At 34.2% G+C, this 20,066-nt stretch overlaps 3 protein-coding genes across 3 annotated transcripts; all 3 read right to left on the bottom strand.

Annotated features, from left to right (window-relative positions):
* Positions 1-6,237: 6,237 nt before the first annotated feature.
* LOC145059507 (protein FAR1-RELATED SEQUENCE 11-like) lies at positions 6,238-7,845 on the bottom strand. The gene is made up of 5 exons (XM_079007352.1): positions 7,585-7,845; positions 7,221-7,502; positions 6,706-6,958; positions 6,328-6,534; positions 6,238-6,242 (listed from the first exon to the last, which is right to left on the bottom strand). The coding sequence occupies exons 1-5, from the start codon at positions 7,843-7,845 to the stop codon at positions 6,238-6,240; spliced, it is 1,008 nt and encodes a 335-aa protein (XP_078863478.1).
* Positions 7,846-8,195: 350 nt separating this feature from the next.
* LOC145059506 (uncharacterized) lies at positions 8,196-8,537 on the bottom strand. Its single transcript, XM_079007351.1, has one exon. The coding sequence runs from the start codon at positions 8,535-8,537 to the stop codon at positions 8,196-8,198; it is 342 nt and encodes a 113-aa protein (XP_078863477.1).
* A 5,213-nt stretch (positions 8,538-13,750) lies between these two features.
* Positions 13,751-16,620, bottom strand: LOC145059505 (protein HOTHEAD-like). The gene is made up of 4 exons (XM_079007350.1): positions 16,536-16,620; positions 15,394-16,029; positions 14,923-15,317; positions 13,751-14,374 (listed from the first exon to the last, which is right to left on the bottom strand). Exons 1-4 carry the CDS (start codon positions 16,618-16,620, stop codon positions 13,751-13,753), a joined length of 1,740 nt encoding a protein of 579 aa, XP_078863476.1.
* Between the last annotated feature and the right edge of the window lie 3,446 nt (positions 16,621-20,066).

The raw sequence follows: 20,066 nt of genomic DNA, 5'->3' as shown, positions 1-20,066 counted from the left end.
GTACTTCCACTAGCAAGGGGAAGGGCTCGGGATGATCGCATGGCACACACCATATTTTCAGCCTGGGATTGTTTAGACTCTGATATATTTCTCATTTGATTTGATACAGTTTTTGAGATGATGTTTGAGATACATGATTCTTGATTTTCTTCTTTATGATGATGGATGATTTATGGTTTTACTAATGGTTTTAAAAAGAATTTTTTGGTCTGTATTTTTGGGATGTTTCAAGTTGGTATCAGAGCCTTGGTTTGAGGAATTCAGGCACGCTCTTGGGTGTGTCTGAACTCAAACTAAGGAATTGGTATGAAAATTTTTATAAGAAAAACATTTTTAGAAAAAGAACTTTGACAAAGAGAAAAGAATTTGAAAAGAGAAAAGAACTTTAAAAAAAGAGAAAAGGGTGTGGTGCATGCAATCAGCCGAGCTCAAGTAAGTACTCCCAAATTACTCATACATGTTTATGTTATGATTATCAGCTTTATGAGAACAACATGCTAGATTAGGTCTAAGGATCTAGGAAGGATGCCTTATGCGCCTGTTATATGTATCTCAGCTTTATGAACTACATGCCAGTACAAATTAGTCAGGGATAGCCTGAGAGAGATATGCTTGATTATGTTTACTCGATGCTCGAGTGCTGCTTGCTTTGTGCTTTTAGGAGTTCTATTTATCTCTACTAACCAATAAGTGAATATGTTACGTTACATATTGCGAGGATTAAATAATTTCAGAAGGTTAGGTTTAACTCTATTACGCAGCTCTTGTTTGAGTCCAACCGTAGTAGGGTAGGATCTATCATTTGAAGAATATCTAGTCTTAGTGGCATGTAATAGTATTCACGAGCTAGTTAGGGGAGGTAGCAGGGACTTCTTATGTAGCTGATAGTAGAGAGTGCATTGGTGGTTACCCTAGGGTAAGCTTAGGAAGATTTTAGTATGAGATCAACAGTAGCAGTAGAAGGGACTTGGTGGAGTCGAAGCAGTTCTTGAGGAAAGTACAAATATATTTGGAAGGTAGTATGGGCCCGTACTACTAAAAGCAGAGGATCTGTGCTCGACTCAAGGAAGGCTGAGATGAATCTAGGATACTTGTAGTATGTTATATCCCTCGAGATATGATGAGTATACTGATGTTTGTTATGATGTATTTTCAGTATGGTGGTTCTAAGCACTAGGTCAGTGGGCACTTCAAGCAGTGGTGAGGGATCAGGCTTGGGCTCTGGAGCCGGGCAGTTGAATGAGCAGACGAGGGAGTTTATTTCGTCTAAGGTTACATGCAACATTCTAGATCAGACTCCTGTGATCTTTGGATCAGTCAAGGGTAACTGTGAACACCATTATGTTGGCATGATGTAGGACAGAAAATACTTGGAGGCCCTGGATTGATTCAATATACCATTGATAAGATTTAATTGGTATGAGAAAGAATGAAAGTGGCCTAGGATCGACAAAAGTTATATGCAGAAAAGAGAAGATGACCCATAAAATTCCAAGTGGGTGATACTGAAGGTATCCCCGTGGAAAGGTATTATGAAATTTGAGAAGAAAAGGAGATTGAATCCTAGATTTGTTGGACTTTTCAAAATTATCTAGAGAATTGGTCAACAAGCATATCACTTGGAATTGCCTAAAGGTTCGACAGATATACATGATATATTTCATGTAAGACATCTACATAAATGCTTGAGCGTATATGATGAAACAATTTCATTATCTGAGGTGAAACTGGATAATAAATTAAGTAGAAGAGATTGTAAATGGAAGAACGACTAATCTACGTAATACAGAAGTGAAGTTGGTACTTTTCAAGTGGAAACACCATCGAGACCCAAATTATACTTAGGGAAAATAATAATGAAATAAGAGTGAAATATCCTCATTTATTTTCATCGTTATGATTTCAGGGACGAAATCCTAAAAAAGAGGAGGTATTTGTAACATACACGTTTTGAAATCGTGTATTGTAAATTAAAAAAGAGAATAATATTATGAAATATTATGTGAAATTGAGTGTTGAGTTCTAACAGATTTTTTTTACTAGAAATGAAGTAAAACTATGTTTAGAATCACTCAGAAAATATTGGAAGTCTTATGAGATTCCAATTAAAAACCAAATAGTAAAATTTAGTGAAAATATAAAATTTGAAATAAGTAAAATTTATTATTGAAAGTTGTAGATAATCTCATTAGAAACATGTAGGCGAAAACCTCGTCGAAATCCGAGTTATAACGAAGAAGTGATTACCAATCGAAGATCCGCGACAAATCCAGCACAGCGCCGAATGACGTAAAAAGTGAGTTTTTGATAAACTACTTTTTAGCTTTAGTGATCTAAATGAAAGTCGTAGTATTCGTTAAACCGAGAACTTCGATAAAAAGAATGCCAAAATCTAACTTCGTATGAGGAAGTTATGATTTTTCTAAGTTTCAGCTTAGTAGTAGACAACTAAAAACTCGAATTTTAGATCGAGTGATTTTTAGCCGACACAAGATAAACGAGAATTGAAAATATCATCAATAGTGGTACAACGGTAAAAAGTCTGACGAAAACGGATGTCGGATGAAGAAGTTATGAATTTTTAACGGATTTACCAGTCTTGGTCTGTTAAAAATAATAATATTAAAAATAAAGTCAAAATTAGCCGACGAAGTCCAAACGAAAGTTGTAGAGCATAATTTTACCTACGCGTGCATATAAAGAACGTAAAAAACGGAGCCTGCGAAAGTTATGGATTTTAGAAGTTTTTGGCTCAAAAATCGAGAAAAGCCCGAAATCCGAAAATTTTCGCATGGTCCGGAATAGGCCACGTCACCCACTCCTCGCATGCGTGCCCAGTGTCAGATTGTGATACGAGCGAAGGGAGGCCCAACCGAAGCATGCCCCGTGTCCGATCTTGCTGAGTCATCCGAATCGTGGCAAGTCTGAAGACCGACGCGTGTGCCTTGGTGGCGAGCCCTCGCATCCGACGTGGGTCGCGATGACTCTCGCATCCAAGCCAGCTGCTTTGCTCCGTGGACGCCACCTGCCCTTCGCTGCTGCTGCCATCTGTCCTCTCCGGTCCGAGCCTCGCCCTATAAATACAAGGCTTGTGAGCGTTCTCGGGTAATTTTGGAAAATTGCCATTTTATCCTCCTTTTTCAATATTTTTATTATTTTGACATACCCCGAAGCCCCGGTATGAATTTTAGCACCCGAAACACTTCCTAAAGTTCCCGAGAAGCCCGGAAAATTTAGCTTTTCGGTTTGAAGCTCTACCTCTACAGAGCCTGGTTTTTCAATAAATCTCCCGGTTTTCAACGAATAAAGTCATATTTGGAGCCGAAATGCTGCTCAAATTACTATTTTAACCCCCGGTTATTTCAAGGTGAGTTTAATATATAGTAACAATTGTATGTTATGTGTTATATGTACTATGTGCTTTTCAGTGTTATTATTCCGAGTTATTTTCCCGTGTTATTTTTATTCGCTATTTTTAATAGCAAAGAAATACCTTTAACCATGTGATGAGTGAAAGGACTTAGATTCACATTGGTACTGGTATGTAGGAGTGTGCACCAAACCGCATAAACCGCCCGCACCGCACCACACTGCACCGCATAATGCGGTTTAGAACTTTTGCGGTGTGGTTTGCGGTTTGTTATATCATTAAACTGCACTATGCGGTGCGGTTTGTGGTTTTCAATTACAATGTCGCGATTTAAACCACACCGCATATATATATATATATATATATATATATATATATATATATTAGCCTAAAATTAGTGAATATAGTCATACAATAGGAATTAATTAACAAACGTATTACATAAAATAACTTGTTTTTGAGTTTTTTGCAAAACATTTCTAGTTTCTAGTTTTATATCTCAAAACATCAAAATGTTTTTTAGATTTTTCAAAAGTTATAAAATGTAGCAACTCATCAAACCTCAAAACCGCACTTAAACCGCACTTAAACCGCCCGCAACAATCCGCACCGCATAACACGGTTTTGAACTTCTGCGGTGCGCTTTGCGGTTTCAAAAAAACTTAAACCGCATATGCGGTGCGGATTGCGGTTTCGACTTTAAGCCGCACCAAACCGCACCGTGCACACCCCTACTGGTATGAAGCCTTTGGCCATGTAGAACATGTCTCCGTAAGAGAATGGTTTCTATTCTATGGTATTGGCAGAAGGTTAGACAGGGCTGAAAGCCTGAAATCTATCAAAATGTTTAATCAGAAAGTCTATGTCTTCTGTGCCATTTCGGCCGAAGCTTTATTAATGTATATCAAGTATGAAAATTGTTATGTCTCATTGATTGTATATCTTTGAATCAAATCAATGATTGACATGGAACGTTTGTCACATGATTCACATATGTCTTTGTTGTTTCCTTGTTCCTCTTTGCTTCTGCCATATTGAAATATATATATATATATATATATATATATATATATATATATATATATATATATATGACATAAGTTATATTGTATCTATTATTGAACTCACTAAGCGTCACCGCTTACCCTCTCAATGTTTAACAAATTTGTAGGAGATAAGTAAGCAGTATAGTCATATATTGTCGGAAGGTTTAGAATAGTTGTATTATTACTTTTGTATTTAGGGATCATGTATGTATACATGTATAGTATCTAGGGTAGTTGTGTAATATATAACACTTTGTAATAGTCGGTTTGTATCCTTTCATTTGTAATCTCTTTATCAATGTAAAATATTGTTTTTATGAATATGCAAACAACATGTTTTGGAGTAACTATATTGTCAAGTATGAAAGTTTGGGTCTTTCAGAAATACGAAAGTGAGGGTCTTTCATTTATCAGGGACTGAAATTCAGTCCCATATAACATTCTCTCCAAAGTCAAAGTTGGTGCTAGACTATTCGAGATTGAAGTTCAATTCCCAGTGTGTTTCCCACCAAACCTAAATGGCTGCAAACAGATTAGGGGCTGAACTTTAGTCTCAAATAATTTTGTTCAATCCCTAATGATTCACACATTAAAATCAGTCCTAGATAGTATCTGAGACTAATTCATCAGTCCCGGATACAGGGTACCCAGGTCTTAATGAGTCTCTAATATTATAGTCACAAAAGACCATTTTTCTTGTAGTATAAGTGCATAATGTTTTTTAATCAAGGGAGGACTCAGTGCCTAGTCAGCGGAAGAAGTCCCAATCACAACCTATGTGGCATGCCATCTATTTAAGTTAACCGGGTAGCCGCCTAAAAGGGTGAAAACGCAAAAATTTACGTAAACTTCCGGCATAATTGAACACACCCCTAATCCTACTCCCTCACATTACCTTACCCATCTCACAATTTTTCCCTATTTAAATAATACTCTTTTTAGGTAAGACAGAGACCAAGCATGTAACAAAAACAAACAGTACGGACCAAGCGTGTAACAAAAACAAATATTAGGGACCTTCAAAGTTTAAAAAAAAATTAGGGACCAAAAGTGCAAATTACTCCGAACCATAAGGACCATTAGTGTAATTTACTCTAGCTACCATTTGAATTATTCAATTTTGTTTTGATAGAATATTATTTATAGTTAAGAAATCCTTATAAACACATTATTATGGTTCACCTACGGATTTATATGTTATTTTCTTTACGTGTATATTTTCTTATTAATGAAAATCATATGAAAAAAAATATTTTTTTATAATTAATAATGATTAAGGAAGATTAAAAAAAGGGTTTTTCTAATATGTGCCCTAAGGCACATATAAGAAATAGTAATTATGGTAATTTTTTATTAAAACTAGGATTTGGTATTAAATAACAAACTCTTTTATTCTTTTTTATATTTACCTTCCTTTTATTCATATTCTAAAAATAAATATTAGTTAATTTATTTTTTTAATCTCTCGATTTTTTTCTCCACTTACCGTAGATATATATATATATATTTTCATTTTAGTTCCTTCATATATTCTATGTTTATATATATATATATATATATATATATATATATATATATATATATATATATATATATATATATATATTTTAAATTCTTGTTTTTATATTATATCTTCGTGTCATTCTTAAACAACTAATAATTTTTGGTTTCCTTTATTTTACATTATATTAATTTCAATATTGCCATTAAAATATGGAATGCTGAAAACAAAAACAAAAGGATTTTCGTATGATAACAAAAAGTAGAGTTGATACTAATATTACAATTTAGCATTTAAAATGAAATATTGGATTGAAATCTTCACTCTGTATATCAGGTTTTTTTTTTTTTTTTTTTTTTTTTTTTTTTTTTTTTTGTTTTTTGTCACTTGTTAAGCATTATTAGACTTACGCTCTGCACATGTGGTGAAGTTGTGACTAGAAGATCTACAAAGTCTGCAACGCTTTACTTGTCTTGCTAATTCCTTTCCACTTTTCATTCTCTTTTGTTTAGGGCGTCCTTTTGTTTGTGAGATAACTGGGCATCGAACCAACTCAATTGCATTAGTTACAAGATCACTATTGTTTCCACAAGACGACGAAGCATCAACATTTCCTTCTATTTGTAACTGAGAAATTTCATCAAATTAAGCCTCTTTTCGACTCCAGCGCGATAACCAATAATTAGAAGGAATTTCAAAGGAACCCTTATGGAGAAGAACACTTAAGATGTGACGACAAAGTATCCCGACAAATTCAAAGTTTTTGCAAGTGCATTTAGCCGTCTTACCATCCCAAACCACCTGATGTTGTCGAGCCGCTTTGTAATGTTTGACAATAAAACTTGTACCATTTTCTTCTCGAACTGAATATTGAATCGCTTGAGCAAACTGATCTTGAAACTTCTTGAATGCGTATGGAGTCAAAACTTGGTAGCCTTGTTTTTCTAATGGTGATAATGATCTCAAATGCGACTCTTGACATTTTGACACCATACTATCATGCATTTGTCTATGCCCAACATCTTCAATGGTAAGATCAACCTATACAATTATAAGTAAAAAAAAAGATTAATTAAAAAATGATTAACCTAAAAAAAAATATAATAAACTAAATATTGGTACTTACTTGTCTAATAAACTCAATTAGACATGTATTGGAAGATATAAATTTTTTTTATAAATGAATTTATGCTCTCTGATAGCTGGAAGATATAAATCTTCCTGTAGTCATCATGCAACCAAAGAAAAAGCCACGAAGATAGCTTGGAACCCAAAATTTTTTAATCTGGTATAACGCTGTTACATGCTTATTCTTTTCAAGATTGTATTTTGCACTTACTAATGGCCATTTTTGCTCAAATTCTTCAACCGAATCTAACTTATATAAGTTGTGAAATTCGGTGCACCAACTTGAATATTCACTTCTTAGCACCGAAGTAAACCAACTGCTAAACTTAGTGGTGATGTGCCATATGCAAAATGCATGTTTAGTATAAGGCATCTCCGTTTCAATTGCTTGTTTCATCCAAGGATCTTGATCGGTCAATATCGTTTTTGGTGACTTTTTCATCAATAGAGTAAAATTCTGAGAATAAAGTAAACTTCATAAATTTAATCACATAATAATACAAATAGGTTTAAAAAAAATCAAACAAAAATATACTTACCTTAAAGAGCCATTCAAATGTTTTTAGTTTCTCATTACGTAGAAGTGCACAACCAAATAATATAGTTCTTCCATGATTGTCAATACCGACAAATATGCCAAACGGCATGTCATATGAATTCACCTTGTATGTAGTATCAAATACCACAACATCTCCGTATTTTTGATACAATTCAAAACAATGAGCATGACACCAAAAAATATGTTCTAGTTTACTTTCGTTATCTAGTGTAAATGCATATTGAAAATTAAGATTTTTCATTTTTAGCACAGTACTCCAAAAGCTCTCTTGCATCATTTTGTGAGTGCAGTTTATGATTTTTGGTAAAAAGGTTATAGACATCCTTTTTAAGAAAAGAAAGTTCTCCATGTCTCACATTCCTTTCAAGCTCAATCACACGCATAATTTGTGTAACGGACAAACCCCCTTCTTTTAATAAAAGTATGTGTTTTTCATCTTCTAATGTAATATTACGGTAAGATGGTAAAAAACGAACCTCTTGAGCATTCAACAAAACATGATTATGCGCCGCAACAAACTTAGTGACTTGCCACTCTTCGGGGAAGATTTCGTTAATTCTTCTCAATGTTATACGCATGTGAGCCTTGCATTCACATCTTGTATAACCTCGGTTTCTTGTTTTTTTTTGTGTAATCTTTTTTAAACTTTGATTTTCCTTCATGATGACAAAAAAAGTCATGTCTTTTCCTTTCTCCTGTTTTCTTGTTCACGAACCTTCCTTTTCGAACGGAAAACCCTTTCTTTCTCGCATAATTTTGATAAAAAATAAGAGCCTCTTCTTCACTTAGAAAATATTGACCAACAAACGGTTCATCAAAAATTGTCTTGTTGTTTTGACTATGTTCTTCAGTAGCAGTTTCTTCATGTCGTGCATTTATGGAGTTTTCTTCCACAGGAACTTCATTAAGATCAAAAAAGATGCGTTCTTCCATCTGTAAATGTTAGCAAAATGCTAAACTATTGTTTGTTGAAGAAAATGACAGAAGATATACTGTAAAAAAAAATTAACAAGATCGTATATAAACGTGAAGATATTTAATCATATTATAAAGAACAAAAACTAATATATATATATTAATTTGGAAAATAAAAGAAATAGTTTGCTAATTAATACAAATCCTAGTTCCAATATTTTTTTTACCATAATTACTATCTTTTATATGTGCCCTTAGGGCACATATTAGAAAAACCTTAAAAAAATACATAAAAGGGATGAGCAAAGATAAAGTTGTCTACAAATAACTTTATCTCGTGTGGCTGTCGACTTTTAATTTTAGCTGTACATGTAAAGGCGGGGATTTAGGTTTATGATCTCCACTAATCCAACTTTGAGTGAAAAGGGTTCTTGAGTGGATATTTTGCATTCATTTTCGGTGTGTTGATGATGACATCGAAAGTGAATTTTAATTGAATGTAACAAGAATGGGAATGAGAATGAAAAATTGGAAATAGGAAGAAAGGAATACCAATGGATGATATAAAGAGATAGATGATGGAGGACCTAATGATTTTGCTGGAAACCCTAATATGAATTCTCTTGAAAGACTTTAACGTACGTTTTATGTTATAAATTTCCAAAACATTTAGATAATGATGGGTTGTGGATGGTATGTAGGAAGCATGAAATAGTCACAAATGTATATATAGTTCGAAAACTATCTAAGTCGGAAAAATGGTTTACATATATAAGGTTTCGTGACTCTTTATTGCTACCTAATTTGCTAAGTAGTTAATTTGCAATGATTTTGCTAAGTAATTTATTTTGTCACATTTTTTGCTATGAAATTATTTGGTAGTTAATTTTTTTTTTATGGAATAAGTCCATAGTTGATTTTTTATAGGATAAGTTCAGAATTGATTTGATAACACTATTACTAAAAAATTAGTCTATAGTTAATTTTCGACGAAACTAGTCTATAACAAATTCTTTAGTACATTGCTACAAATTGTATAGCTATGAAAAATTTAGCTAGGAGGTAGCGGTGATGGTGACGGCGATATGTTGTGGTGGTGGAAGTAGTGTTAGATGGTGACAGATGTGATGAAAATGTTTGTGATAAAAATAGCAAAGGTAATTTGATAATCTTTAATTTTCCCTCTTTAATTGGAATCAATTCATTTAATTGGAATCAATTCATTCCTTCTATTGGAAAAATGATATTTCCCTGTTTATGATAGGAAAAAAAATCATTTAGAATTATAATTCCTTAGAAAAAGTCGAACCAAACATAAATAAATAAATAAATTAATAAATAAAATAAAAATAAGTGGTACTAAATTCTTCCACATTTTAGAGAAGCCAAAAGCCAACCAAACAAGCCTTAAGATTAGCCTATCCGGAGTGGGCAACTCAACCCACGCATGGAGCTGAGCTGGAGGGTCTGAAGACACGTGAACACCGTCCCTGACCCGGTGGCTTGTGTGTGGTGTCTTTATGAAGACGGACGAAGACGGGTCTCGCCAATGGTTGGCTTCCCGTTTTGACTGAATGAATGCAAATACAATACAAAAAAAAAAAAAAAAATCTTTACAAAGGAAGCCAATAGACCTCGTTTAATCAGGAAAAAGACATATTTTTCAACAATTGTCAACTATGGTCCCTTGAGTTTGGATCAAAAGCAGAACAAACCTCTTTCCTAATTTTTTTTTTCTCAAAATTGATTTATAAAATTTACAAATTCCACCCTAGACTTTTATATTATTATTATTATTATTATTATTGTTATTATTATTATTATTGTTATTATGTTTTTATCAATTATGTTTTTTATTTAATTTAATGTAAATAAAAGATAAATATTGTGGAGTGGTAACCATTTCCAATGTCTAGTGAGTTGGTGGTGGACTGACGTGGTGCTGAGTTGGTAGTACTTTTCCGGTGGCTTGGGTGTGACCACTCCCCACAACCTTAGGATTTAGTATGCTTCTATAAATTATTTTAGGAAGTAAACTTTAAATTATTGATGTCACATTCAACCTCGCCTTCATAAGATACATTTACTTTTACTTGAATTCTTCGGTTGATATCGAAATTTTAATCTTCATTGCCAAGCTTGCTGAATACGGACCCAAAACATCCAATGTAGAAAGGAAGTAGTGATTTGTAAAATCATCATCATTTTACCGTTTAAATAAAAACCTTCACACCAAGCAAACAGTTAGTAAAACTAATGTTTTAAAAACCGGTTTGAATTTGTTGGATCGAAATCATAGACGAGAGTGGTTCAACTAGCATCAGTTTTATGTCTATTTCTGAACCGAAATGAACCTGTCAGTTTTTACAAAAATACGATTGAACCAATTAAATTAAACATGTTGAACCGGGTAAATTAAATAAAAACACATAGAAATGAATCATTTTCATAACAAACTTTAGTTTTTTTCTCACATCTATTTATATTTCTATGAATAAAAACACATATTAATATTTTAAAGTTTTTTAATGTGTTTATATTCATCTAAACTATACTTTGTTTCTATATATACTCTATTTTATTTTTGATATATGTGGATTGATGTAGAATTTACGGTAATGTATTTTTAATGTATTTAGATTGATCTTCAACTTATATTTATATGTATTTTTAATGCTTAAACTTGTGATGTCTATGTGTATGTAGGAAAATAGAAAAAAAAAATATGAAAATTATAGAAACCGGTTGAAGCAACTGTTGAACAGGTTAAACTGAATGAACCGAGAACCATTCATCGTACCGATTCAACTAAAAAACTGATTTTTAAATCGTTGAGTAAAACAATAAAATAAGACTTAAGAGCTTCATATTCGTTATCATTAAAACAGCTGAGAGTGCTAATCATACCCACAAAATGCACCAACAATGCTTAATGAACTTTAAAAACGGAATTAGCCGATACAAATTTAGGAACTCTTCAAAGTGTTTAGTTACCAAAATCATAAGTAATAAAAACAATGCCTATGCTCTTATTTATAATAATAGAATTTCTTTAATAAAAAAGAAACAAATAACTTAAATAAGCTATGAAAAAACCCCAAGAATTATCCAAAAACACAGTTAAGAATGAAGCCCAAAAGAGGATCAAAACAGACCGTTTCTAGGCGTCCAATCATAATGCTACAATTCCTGATCGTAGTCGTACAATGGCTTCAGTTTAGCCCTATGTCATCTTCATTTTGAGCCCGATGATGGGGCACTCGACCCCTACGATGGAACCCTTGACTATTACGGGAATTTCTTCTGTCACTACGGCTAAAAGTGCGAAAACTGTATCGTCTTTTTTCCTTTGATCGTTTGGAAAGCCATTCCCTGGATGCCCTGCATCAGAAAGTTGATTCATATATAATTTCATACAAAATCCCCTCACCCTTCAACCCTGTTTATTTGTAAGTATTCAATATTTTAGCTTTCGTGGTCCTTAAGTATATTTTTTGTGTTCGTTGATGTAATATACAAGGAGGTTATGTAACATGTCACAAAAATCAGGTTACAATCTTTTATAGCATGTGGCAAACTAAGAAGCGGATTGACCTTATACAATGCTTGTAAATGGAAGTGCTCTTATATACGATGTGCCCCGAATACACCCAATTAATGTCCAAAAGAAGGCACGACATGTACATATGCCAAATTTTTATAATGATCTTTATTAATAATACCTTTGATTCCACGTGATGTAATGCTTGAAAGCTTGACCAAAATGAACATTCATGGTTGTAAACAAAAGAGTCAAAGGGCAACTCTCCTTTGGCAGTAGAATGTATGTTAGAGAAAGAATGTCCTGATTCAAGATCGATCGTTGATCATTCTTAAGCACCAAGTATGCAACTGCCAAAAGAAGAGAAACCCTAAAACTAGTTTGCTTATTAGATCGTAAAACCTGACCTTAATGTTGTAGACTTCTGCTTGAGCATGATCGCGCTAAGGATCATACTTAGAGCTTATATATGTGTTTTTTCTATCGTATAAACCATTATGAAATAGGATATGCCTATGGGCACCTATGGTTTATACCATGGATATTATCCCCATGAGAGATATAGATTCCTAGAGAGCCAAAGCTTCTTCATTTCAGAAAAAGTGTTAGATTCTATTTGAAGCATGATATAAACACTTGAATGTTCTTCTACACCATCATGTGTCTTTGTGTGGGGACAGATGGAAAAGATATATAAAGGTGATGGAAGAAGATGCTTCCCCTTAACTAGCTAGCTATAAACAAGTGCACATCCGTTTATCCCTAAAAGTGTGCTATAAATATGTGCACATCAGTTGATCCCTAAAGGGGTTATTGTCAATAATGAGGATGAGGAACACATTAATGAAATTTTCAATCTATGAGAAATTGAGAGAAAGTTCATGTCCTACCTTGTTCCATATTTTTAAGTGATATACAAATATTACAATATCTCTTTGATATTAGTCGCACTTCAATTCAATACCCCCGAAACATATTATGTTTAGCCAGAGATAATTTTTAGAAATCTTAAAGATAAAACATTTGTTTTTTCATTAAGCATTATTGTTAACTCAGTTGGCACTACAAAAGTTTGGAGTTCAAATTCCAAACATCTAGGTTGGTGATATATTTCATGCTTTGATATCTCCTCTTCATAATATATGTTTTTCACATCCAAACAAATAAACAAATTCACTAGATAATATAGCTTATAAGCTAAAAACTAGCTTTTCAGTTAGCTCACCAAATAAAATTTAAATAAAAAACAAATTTGTATTAGGAAAAAGTGGTTAAAATGAAGATAACTATGAAATAATCAAATTAGCAACAAAAATTAAAAAAAAAAAAAAGTTAAAAACTACCTACAGCTTAAGCAAACTATATATTTACAAATTATAACCTCTTATATGGTTAGCTATTATTTTCAATATATTGATTATTTAATTTTGAAAGTAAATGTAACTATATTTGACATATCAACGCCAAAGCTTGTTCAACCAAATCCTATTCGACACATATGTAGGTAACATATTCTTTAAAAACTTTTGTAATAAGCATGCATGCATGTATCTAAACTAATATACAGAAGAATTTTATAATATATAATTGTAAGTATTTACAAAACCCTAAACTAATTGCTCAAAGAAATCAAGTGTTTGAAGAACAAATGTTGTTTTTGTTTGTCCATCAAAGAATAATACGTACACAATCATGAATAAGTTTCATTTTTTGCATACCTCTCGCGCAACATTTTAACACCCATGTATCTTCCGAGCATCATTACTGTAGCTTGAGGATTAGTTCCTGGAGAATAATCAAAAGTTGATCCATCGATAACCCTAAGAGCATCAACACCAATAACCTTATAATCACGATCTACCACTTTCCCAACATGACATCCTCCATGGTAATGCCATATAGTCATCACTGTATCTCTACAAAACTGTTCTAAAGACCTCGATGCATTTGCATGTTTAGGCAACATGTTAACAGGTGCATTAGCTGTCATGTTTAGAAGGCTTGAGATTGGGAGATAATTATAGCGAAATCTTGAAAATGATCTCGATTCAATCACCTTCTCAATCATTTTGATCCCTTGAACACATCTTTCTAAGTCTCCACGATCTTTAAAGTAATTGAATGTGACTGCAGGATTATCATTTGGGTTTTTAGTTCGAAGCTGAAGATGGCCTCTTGAGAGTGGGCCCATAATCTTCTCCAAGATAAACCCACCCACGAATGCACTTCGTGGGAGGAACCTCATTGCCTGTATTGCCCTATCTAATGCCTTTTGTGTTCTTTGTTTTGGAGGCAAAGTTGAGAATTGCCCAATCTGAAAATACAAAAAAAATCATTTCAATTGACTGGGTTACGATGTTTTTATATTTTGGACTAAGGGAGTGTTTGAGATTGCTTCTTAAACTCCTTATTGACTTTTTGGAAAAACATAGAATTCCTAGCTTTTTTTTTTTTAAATCATTTTTTCTACTAAAAAATTAGTGTTTACCACAACACTTTTTTAACTTGTTACTTTTTAAAAGCTAACATGTGAATAAGTAATTTTAAAAAGCATTCTGAAACACCCCTAAATAAATATTCTGAACATGATTGAATTGACAAAAATATTTTTTCAATATTATTAATTTTAATAATATTCATCATTTTTTAGGCGAGAAAAGTAGTGTGTGTGGTATGGGGAGACAAAATGGGCAAAAAGTTAGTGACTTGATAAATTATGCTCGATTTTTTTGCTTAGCACATTAAGTCATCTTGTCAATATTAAGTAAAAAAAACATTTATAGTTATCGACATTAAGTGCTTATCTCATTTAGCTCATTAAGTAAAAAAATAATAATAATAAAATATTTTACAATTATATACCTTTGGAGAAAACATCCCAAAATCTCGAGTGCTTTGAGTTTGATCAGTACCAAAGTTTTCACCACTAGCACCCTCGATATAACTTCCATTGTGAGTGATACCAACGACTTGAATGAGAGACACCTCAACGGGTCTAGGAGAGGGGACAAAAACCGCATTCATCGGGTTATCGGACATCCCTTGGCCCACCAAAGGCTGATCCAATACCACAGATATGTTATGGGCCTGAAGGTGTCTCTTTGGACCCAACCCACTCAACATTAGAAGTTGTGGGCTTCCTAGTGCCCCAGAACAAACTATCACTTCACTATTAGGACCTCTTCTCAAATAAGCCCAGTGGTTAAGCCCACTTGCGTCTGTGAAGATCACCCCATCTGCTGTTGGCCTTGGTTTTCCTGCATGTATAAAATTACGAGAAGAGTCATGAATGTACTGTTTTTAAGGCATGATTTACAATAAAAAAACGCTCACCTTCTGTTGTAAATAGTATTTTCTGAACAGGTGCATGGAGGAAAACAGTGATCCCTGAAGGGTTCGCGTAACGAAGCAAGTGAGCAGACGTATGCCGCCGCCCATATCCATCGAAAATGGTGCCACCAACCTTTGTTCCGTACAAATGGTCAAGCGTGTAGCCATTGTAAGGCCGTATTCCGATCTCCAGCAAACTATTTCTCACCGCCGACTGCCACTGTCTCAACGGCGGCTGAAACGCCACCACTTTTTCAACCCATCGGTACGACTCGTTCACCAATTTGGCATCCCAACCGGCCTTGGCGATGTATGGTGAGCCGGCACGTGTGTAGAATCCGGCGTTGAGGGATGTTCCGCCGCCGAGCACCCGGGCCCTGGCGTTGATGACGCCGTCCTCTGAGACAAAGCGTTGAGAAGGTGATTTGGGGGAGAGGTCGGAGAGCGCTGCTCCAAATCTTGATAAGTGGGTGATGTTGGGGTTCCGGAATGGGGAGCCACCGCGTTCGAGGACGAGTACGGAGTAGGTTTGAGAGAGAGTAGCAGCTAACGGGCAGCCGGCGGTGCCTCCGCCAACGATAATGTAATCGTAGTATGACACCATCGGAGCTGCTGTTGATTGGTGTATAAAAGGGAAGCCTGTGTCTTTATGTGAGAAAATAATTAATTACATTAGTAAATCATCAATAGTTTCAATACAGATATTTCTCTTTATTTATTTTCTATAAAAGAAATTAGAAAACAACCTGTAGACCTTTTTCTTTAAATTCACTTCTTTCATGTTTAAACTAACGTTTCCTAAGTATCTTTGATAATAAAGAAAAGAATGAAAGAGGTGCATCTACTCTTCTTTAAAGTAGTTTTGCTAGATTCAATGCACATTTCCAAATATGTGAAATAATATGATCGATCGAGGAAGATCGGTAGGTGCATAAGAAGTGGTGAAACTGATACAGGGACCGAGCTAGCTAAGAAACATAAGAAGTGGAATTGAATTTTAGAAAATTGATTATAATTTATCAAAGTTGTTGTATGATTTCATATATATTGATCTTATGAATAATACCTTTATTAAAATAAAAATTTAGAAGGGGGCGAGCTAAAAGTCTTTAAATTTTGTATTTCACCACGTAAAAAGGAGTTACCTCCACGACCAAAGCAAAATCGAAGACAAAGTAGCAATGCAGAGAGACCAGTAGCCATTTTTCTCCACCATCTTGAAGAACCCATGTTTTAGTTTAACTGTGTGTGTTTGTGTGTGAATTTTTTTTAATGTATAAGCGTGAGTGTGTTAGGGGCACAACAGAAAGATGCAATGATGGATAGGGTTTTTATGGAGGCGAAATCCAAGAATCTTAACGGATTTTAGTTAGCAAATAATACAAAGTACAAAGATTTCCTGTTTTTTTATGATTGAATGTTGTTCACCAATAACACATCCATATCTGCATTATCTTTTAACATTCTTGAACACTGCAAATACCGAAAATTCTCAAGAAAATCCAAGAAACGTGACAACTCAAAACCTACAAATATACATTTATGAAGAGACGCTTTATACCCAATTCGTTTTTCTTGATCAATAAACCACAAAACATGCTAGAAATGCAAATGTCAATTATACATGTGTCCGTCGAGCCAAATTAAAACAGTGTTTTTATCTCCCGCACCCACCTTCTATAAAGCATTCGGCTTATATTATTTCCAAGTTTATTGAAGTCATCACCGATTAAGTTTTGCAATTAATCGATTTCCATGTAGCCGATAATCTTTGTTTGACAACAATAAATTTGTGTGCCGTATGTGAATAGCATTGATAGTTAGTTTTCACCCATACGGGCGATTCACAATGTTAAGCTAATTGATGGGAAGGGTGGGACTGATGCACCATAGGCGCCCCGCAGGTGGGCGAGCAACCAGCTATATCAAGGTTGTTATGACCAAAGGAAAACCATGGCAAGGCCATCAGCCAAGTTCACGGGTGAAATCCAACTTGCAATTTGCACTTACTTGGTGAAAAAGATCGCGGCCAGCTAATCCTCGATGTGATCCTCGGAAGTGACCCATTCCACCGATGAAAAACCTAATCGGGACCAATATTGCCCGACGTCATGCTTGTTCCAAAATTAAAAGATGGGAAAGCTATTTCAAAAAAGAGCATAGAAGGTATGTGGTCCACTATTTCTCAAATTGACATTAGGTTTGAAAAGGCACATCTTGTTGACTACTAGCTTAATAAGGTTGTTGGCAGTGATAAAACATTCTTAAAGAGGTTTATCCTAACCTCTATATAATTGATAGGAAGAAGGATTGTCTAGTGGAGGAGAGATTGTTACTATAGAGACATCTTAGGTTTCTCGGTGTGGTATGCGGTTTGGAACCGCAATTACGCCACGTAGGACAGGAACACCGCCCCCAGGGTGCGGTTTGGGGCGGTCGAGACCGCACTGCGGCCTTTGAAGACCGCGTTTGCTGATTGGCTATTTCTTTTTCTTTTGACCGTTCAAATATTCGTGTAATTTAATTTTTTTTTTTTTAACCTTTTACTCCATCTATATATAGATATGTTATCACTTTTACATTTACACAACTTTTAAACACATATAAATACAATCATTTCATCCAATTTTCTTTGAAAAAATGTCTTCTTCCAAAAGACCTAGCAAAGAAAAAACATCAGTCAGAAACACCAACACCCCAATACCTTCATTTCATCAACCGATTTTCTCACCTCCGTATTACCACTATGGCGGTATGTTTCCTTCTTTTCCACAACGACCAGGGCAACCACATCCACAAACACCACCACTACCACAACCCGACCCGGATTTTAATCCATTTGATTTTTTGTCCCAACCCGAGTTTGTTCAACAAACACAAACACAACCAGAAACGGTTGTTTCTGATTCTGAACTGGAATTCGTTACAGAAACGGTTGTCCCAACCCGAGTTTGGGAACCTTTGGAAGCGTTAGTGTTGGCACAATCTTGGATCGATATTTCAGAAGATGCGACGGTTGGAAAAGACCAAAAGCATGACCGCTTTTGGATTCGTGTTTTACACAGGTTCCATAAAGGAATGAACCGTGGAGAATACCGTTCAAAACATCAAGTGTACTCCAAATGGGGGAAGATGAACAAGGAATTCATGTTGTTTAATGACTTGTGGAACAACATGAAACGTTAATGGAAAAGTGGAGAAAGCGATGAAGTCATTTTGAAGAAAGCGTTGAAAGTGTATCAAAAAGAAAATCTGAAGGCTTTCAAATTTCTTGAAGTTTGGAATTTTTTGAAAGATAACAGGAAATGGCTGAGTAGCAAAACATGTGACCAACATATCGACAGTGGGTCAAAACGCAGCAGAACATCTGAGTCCGACCACACTACATCAGATGCTCGTGTTCAATTTGATCTGAACGAAGATGAACCTGTTCCAGTTTCACCACCTTCCCGACCATTGGGAAGAGACAAATCAAAAAGCAAAGGCAAAGGCAAAGCGTCGGATTCAGATGATTTGAAAGAAATGGGAACCGACATGAAGGATATAAAAGAGAGAATGGACAAGATTTTGAAAATTGCTTCTGAAAGAGAGCTTCGGAAACAAAGGGAGAGCGACATGCGAATACTAGCAATGGACACGTCGAATATGACCGGGGCCGAGCTTGAAGTGGTTTTGGCGATGAAGGAGGAAGTGAAAAACCGTTAAATGAATCGTGGCTAATTTCTAGTTTTTTTTTTCTTCAAGTTTTTAATGGTTTCTTGTGTGTTTTTTTTTAAGTTGTTGGCTTTTTGTTTTTCTAAATTTTTAGGTTTTTTTATTAAATTAAGTAATTTATGGTATTTGTATTTTTAATTAATGAAATATTATGTTTTTAAAATTATGTTATTTTTATTAAAAAATAAGTTTTATTAAATTAAAATAGTTAACAAAAAAAAAACAAACAAAAAAAAAAGAAAAAAAAATAAAACTAAAACTGTGGCACCACATCTTTGGTGTGGCAAGAAACCACACTTAAGTGGTAAAAAGTGACGTGACGCTTACGTGGCGAGGGAAGGAGTGCGGTTTCAGTGGCACCACTCCTTCCAGCCGTAGAAGGGGGCTTGAGTCTAGACAATTCTCTGATTTGACTACCTTGTTGGATGATTTTCAATTTTATAAAGGGCATGACAGGTGGTTATCGAAGGGCGATGGAAGCAATATGCGACAATTGTGAAATTAGATCATTAATCTTTAAACCCAATCGTTTTAAATAGATGTAATAGAGCTAATGAAAACATTTTAAATCATTTAGGTGCAAATAAAGTTCACACACTTCAAGAATGCATATGAAATATTATAGAAACCTTCAATTTGTATAGATCGTCGATTAACAAACATTTGTCATCATACATATATGATGATTGGATACATATCATCTGAATATATATATATATATATATATATATATATATATATATATATATATATATATATATATATATATATATCAAGCATTATTATGTATAGATGAAACACTAAACGAAGAGTACACCTAATTATGAAACTACAGACATAAAGAACATTGAAAACGAATCTCATATGAGAGTGTTACAATAATATATATAGACATTAAACATATGAGACACGAACCGCAATCGTAAAATGAAACTTCAAACGATTCATTAGGTTAGCTACGT

This window comes from Lactuca serriola, chromosome 6 (assembly GCF_051521515.1).
Source record: "Lactuca serriola cultivar US96UC23 chromosome 6, Lser_US96UC23_V15, whole genome shotgun sequence".
Taxonomy (NCBI): domain Eukaryota; kingdom Viridiplantae; phylum Streptophyta; class Magnoliopsida; order Asterales; family Asteraceae; genus Lactuca; species Lactuca serriola.
Note: the sequence above shows the minus strand (reverse complement) of the source record. Positions and strands in the feature narration are given on the sequence as shown.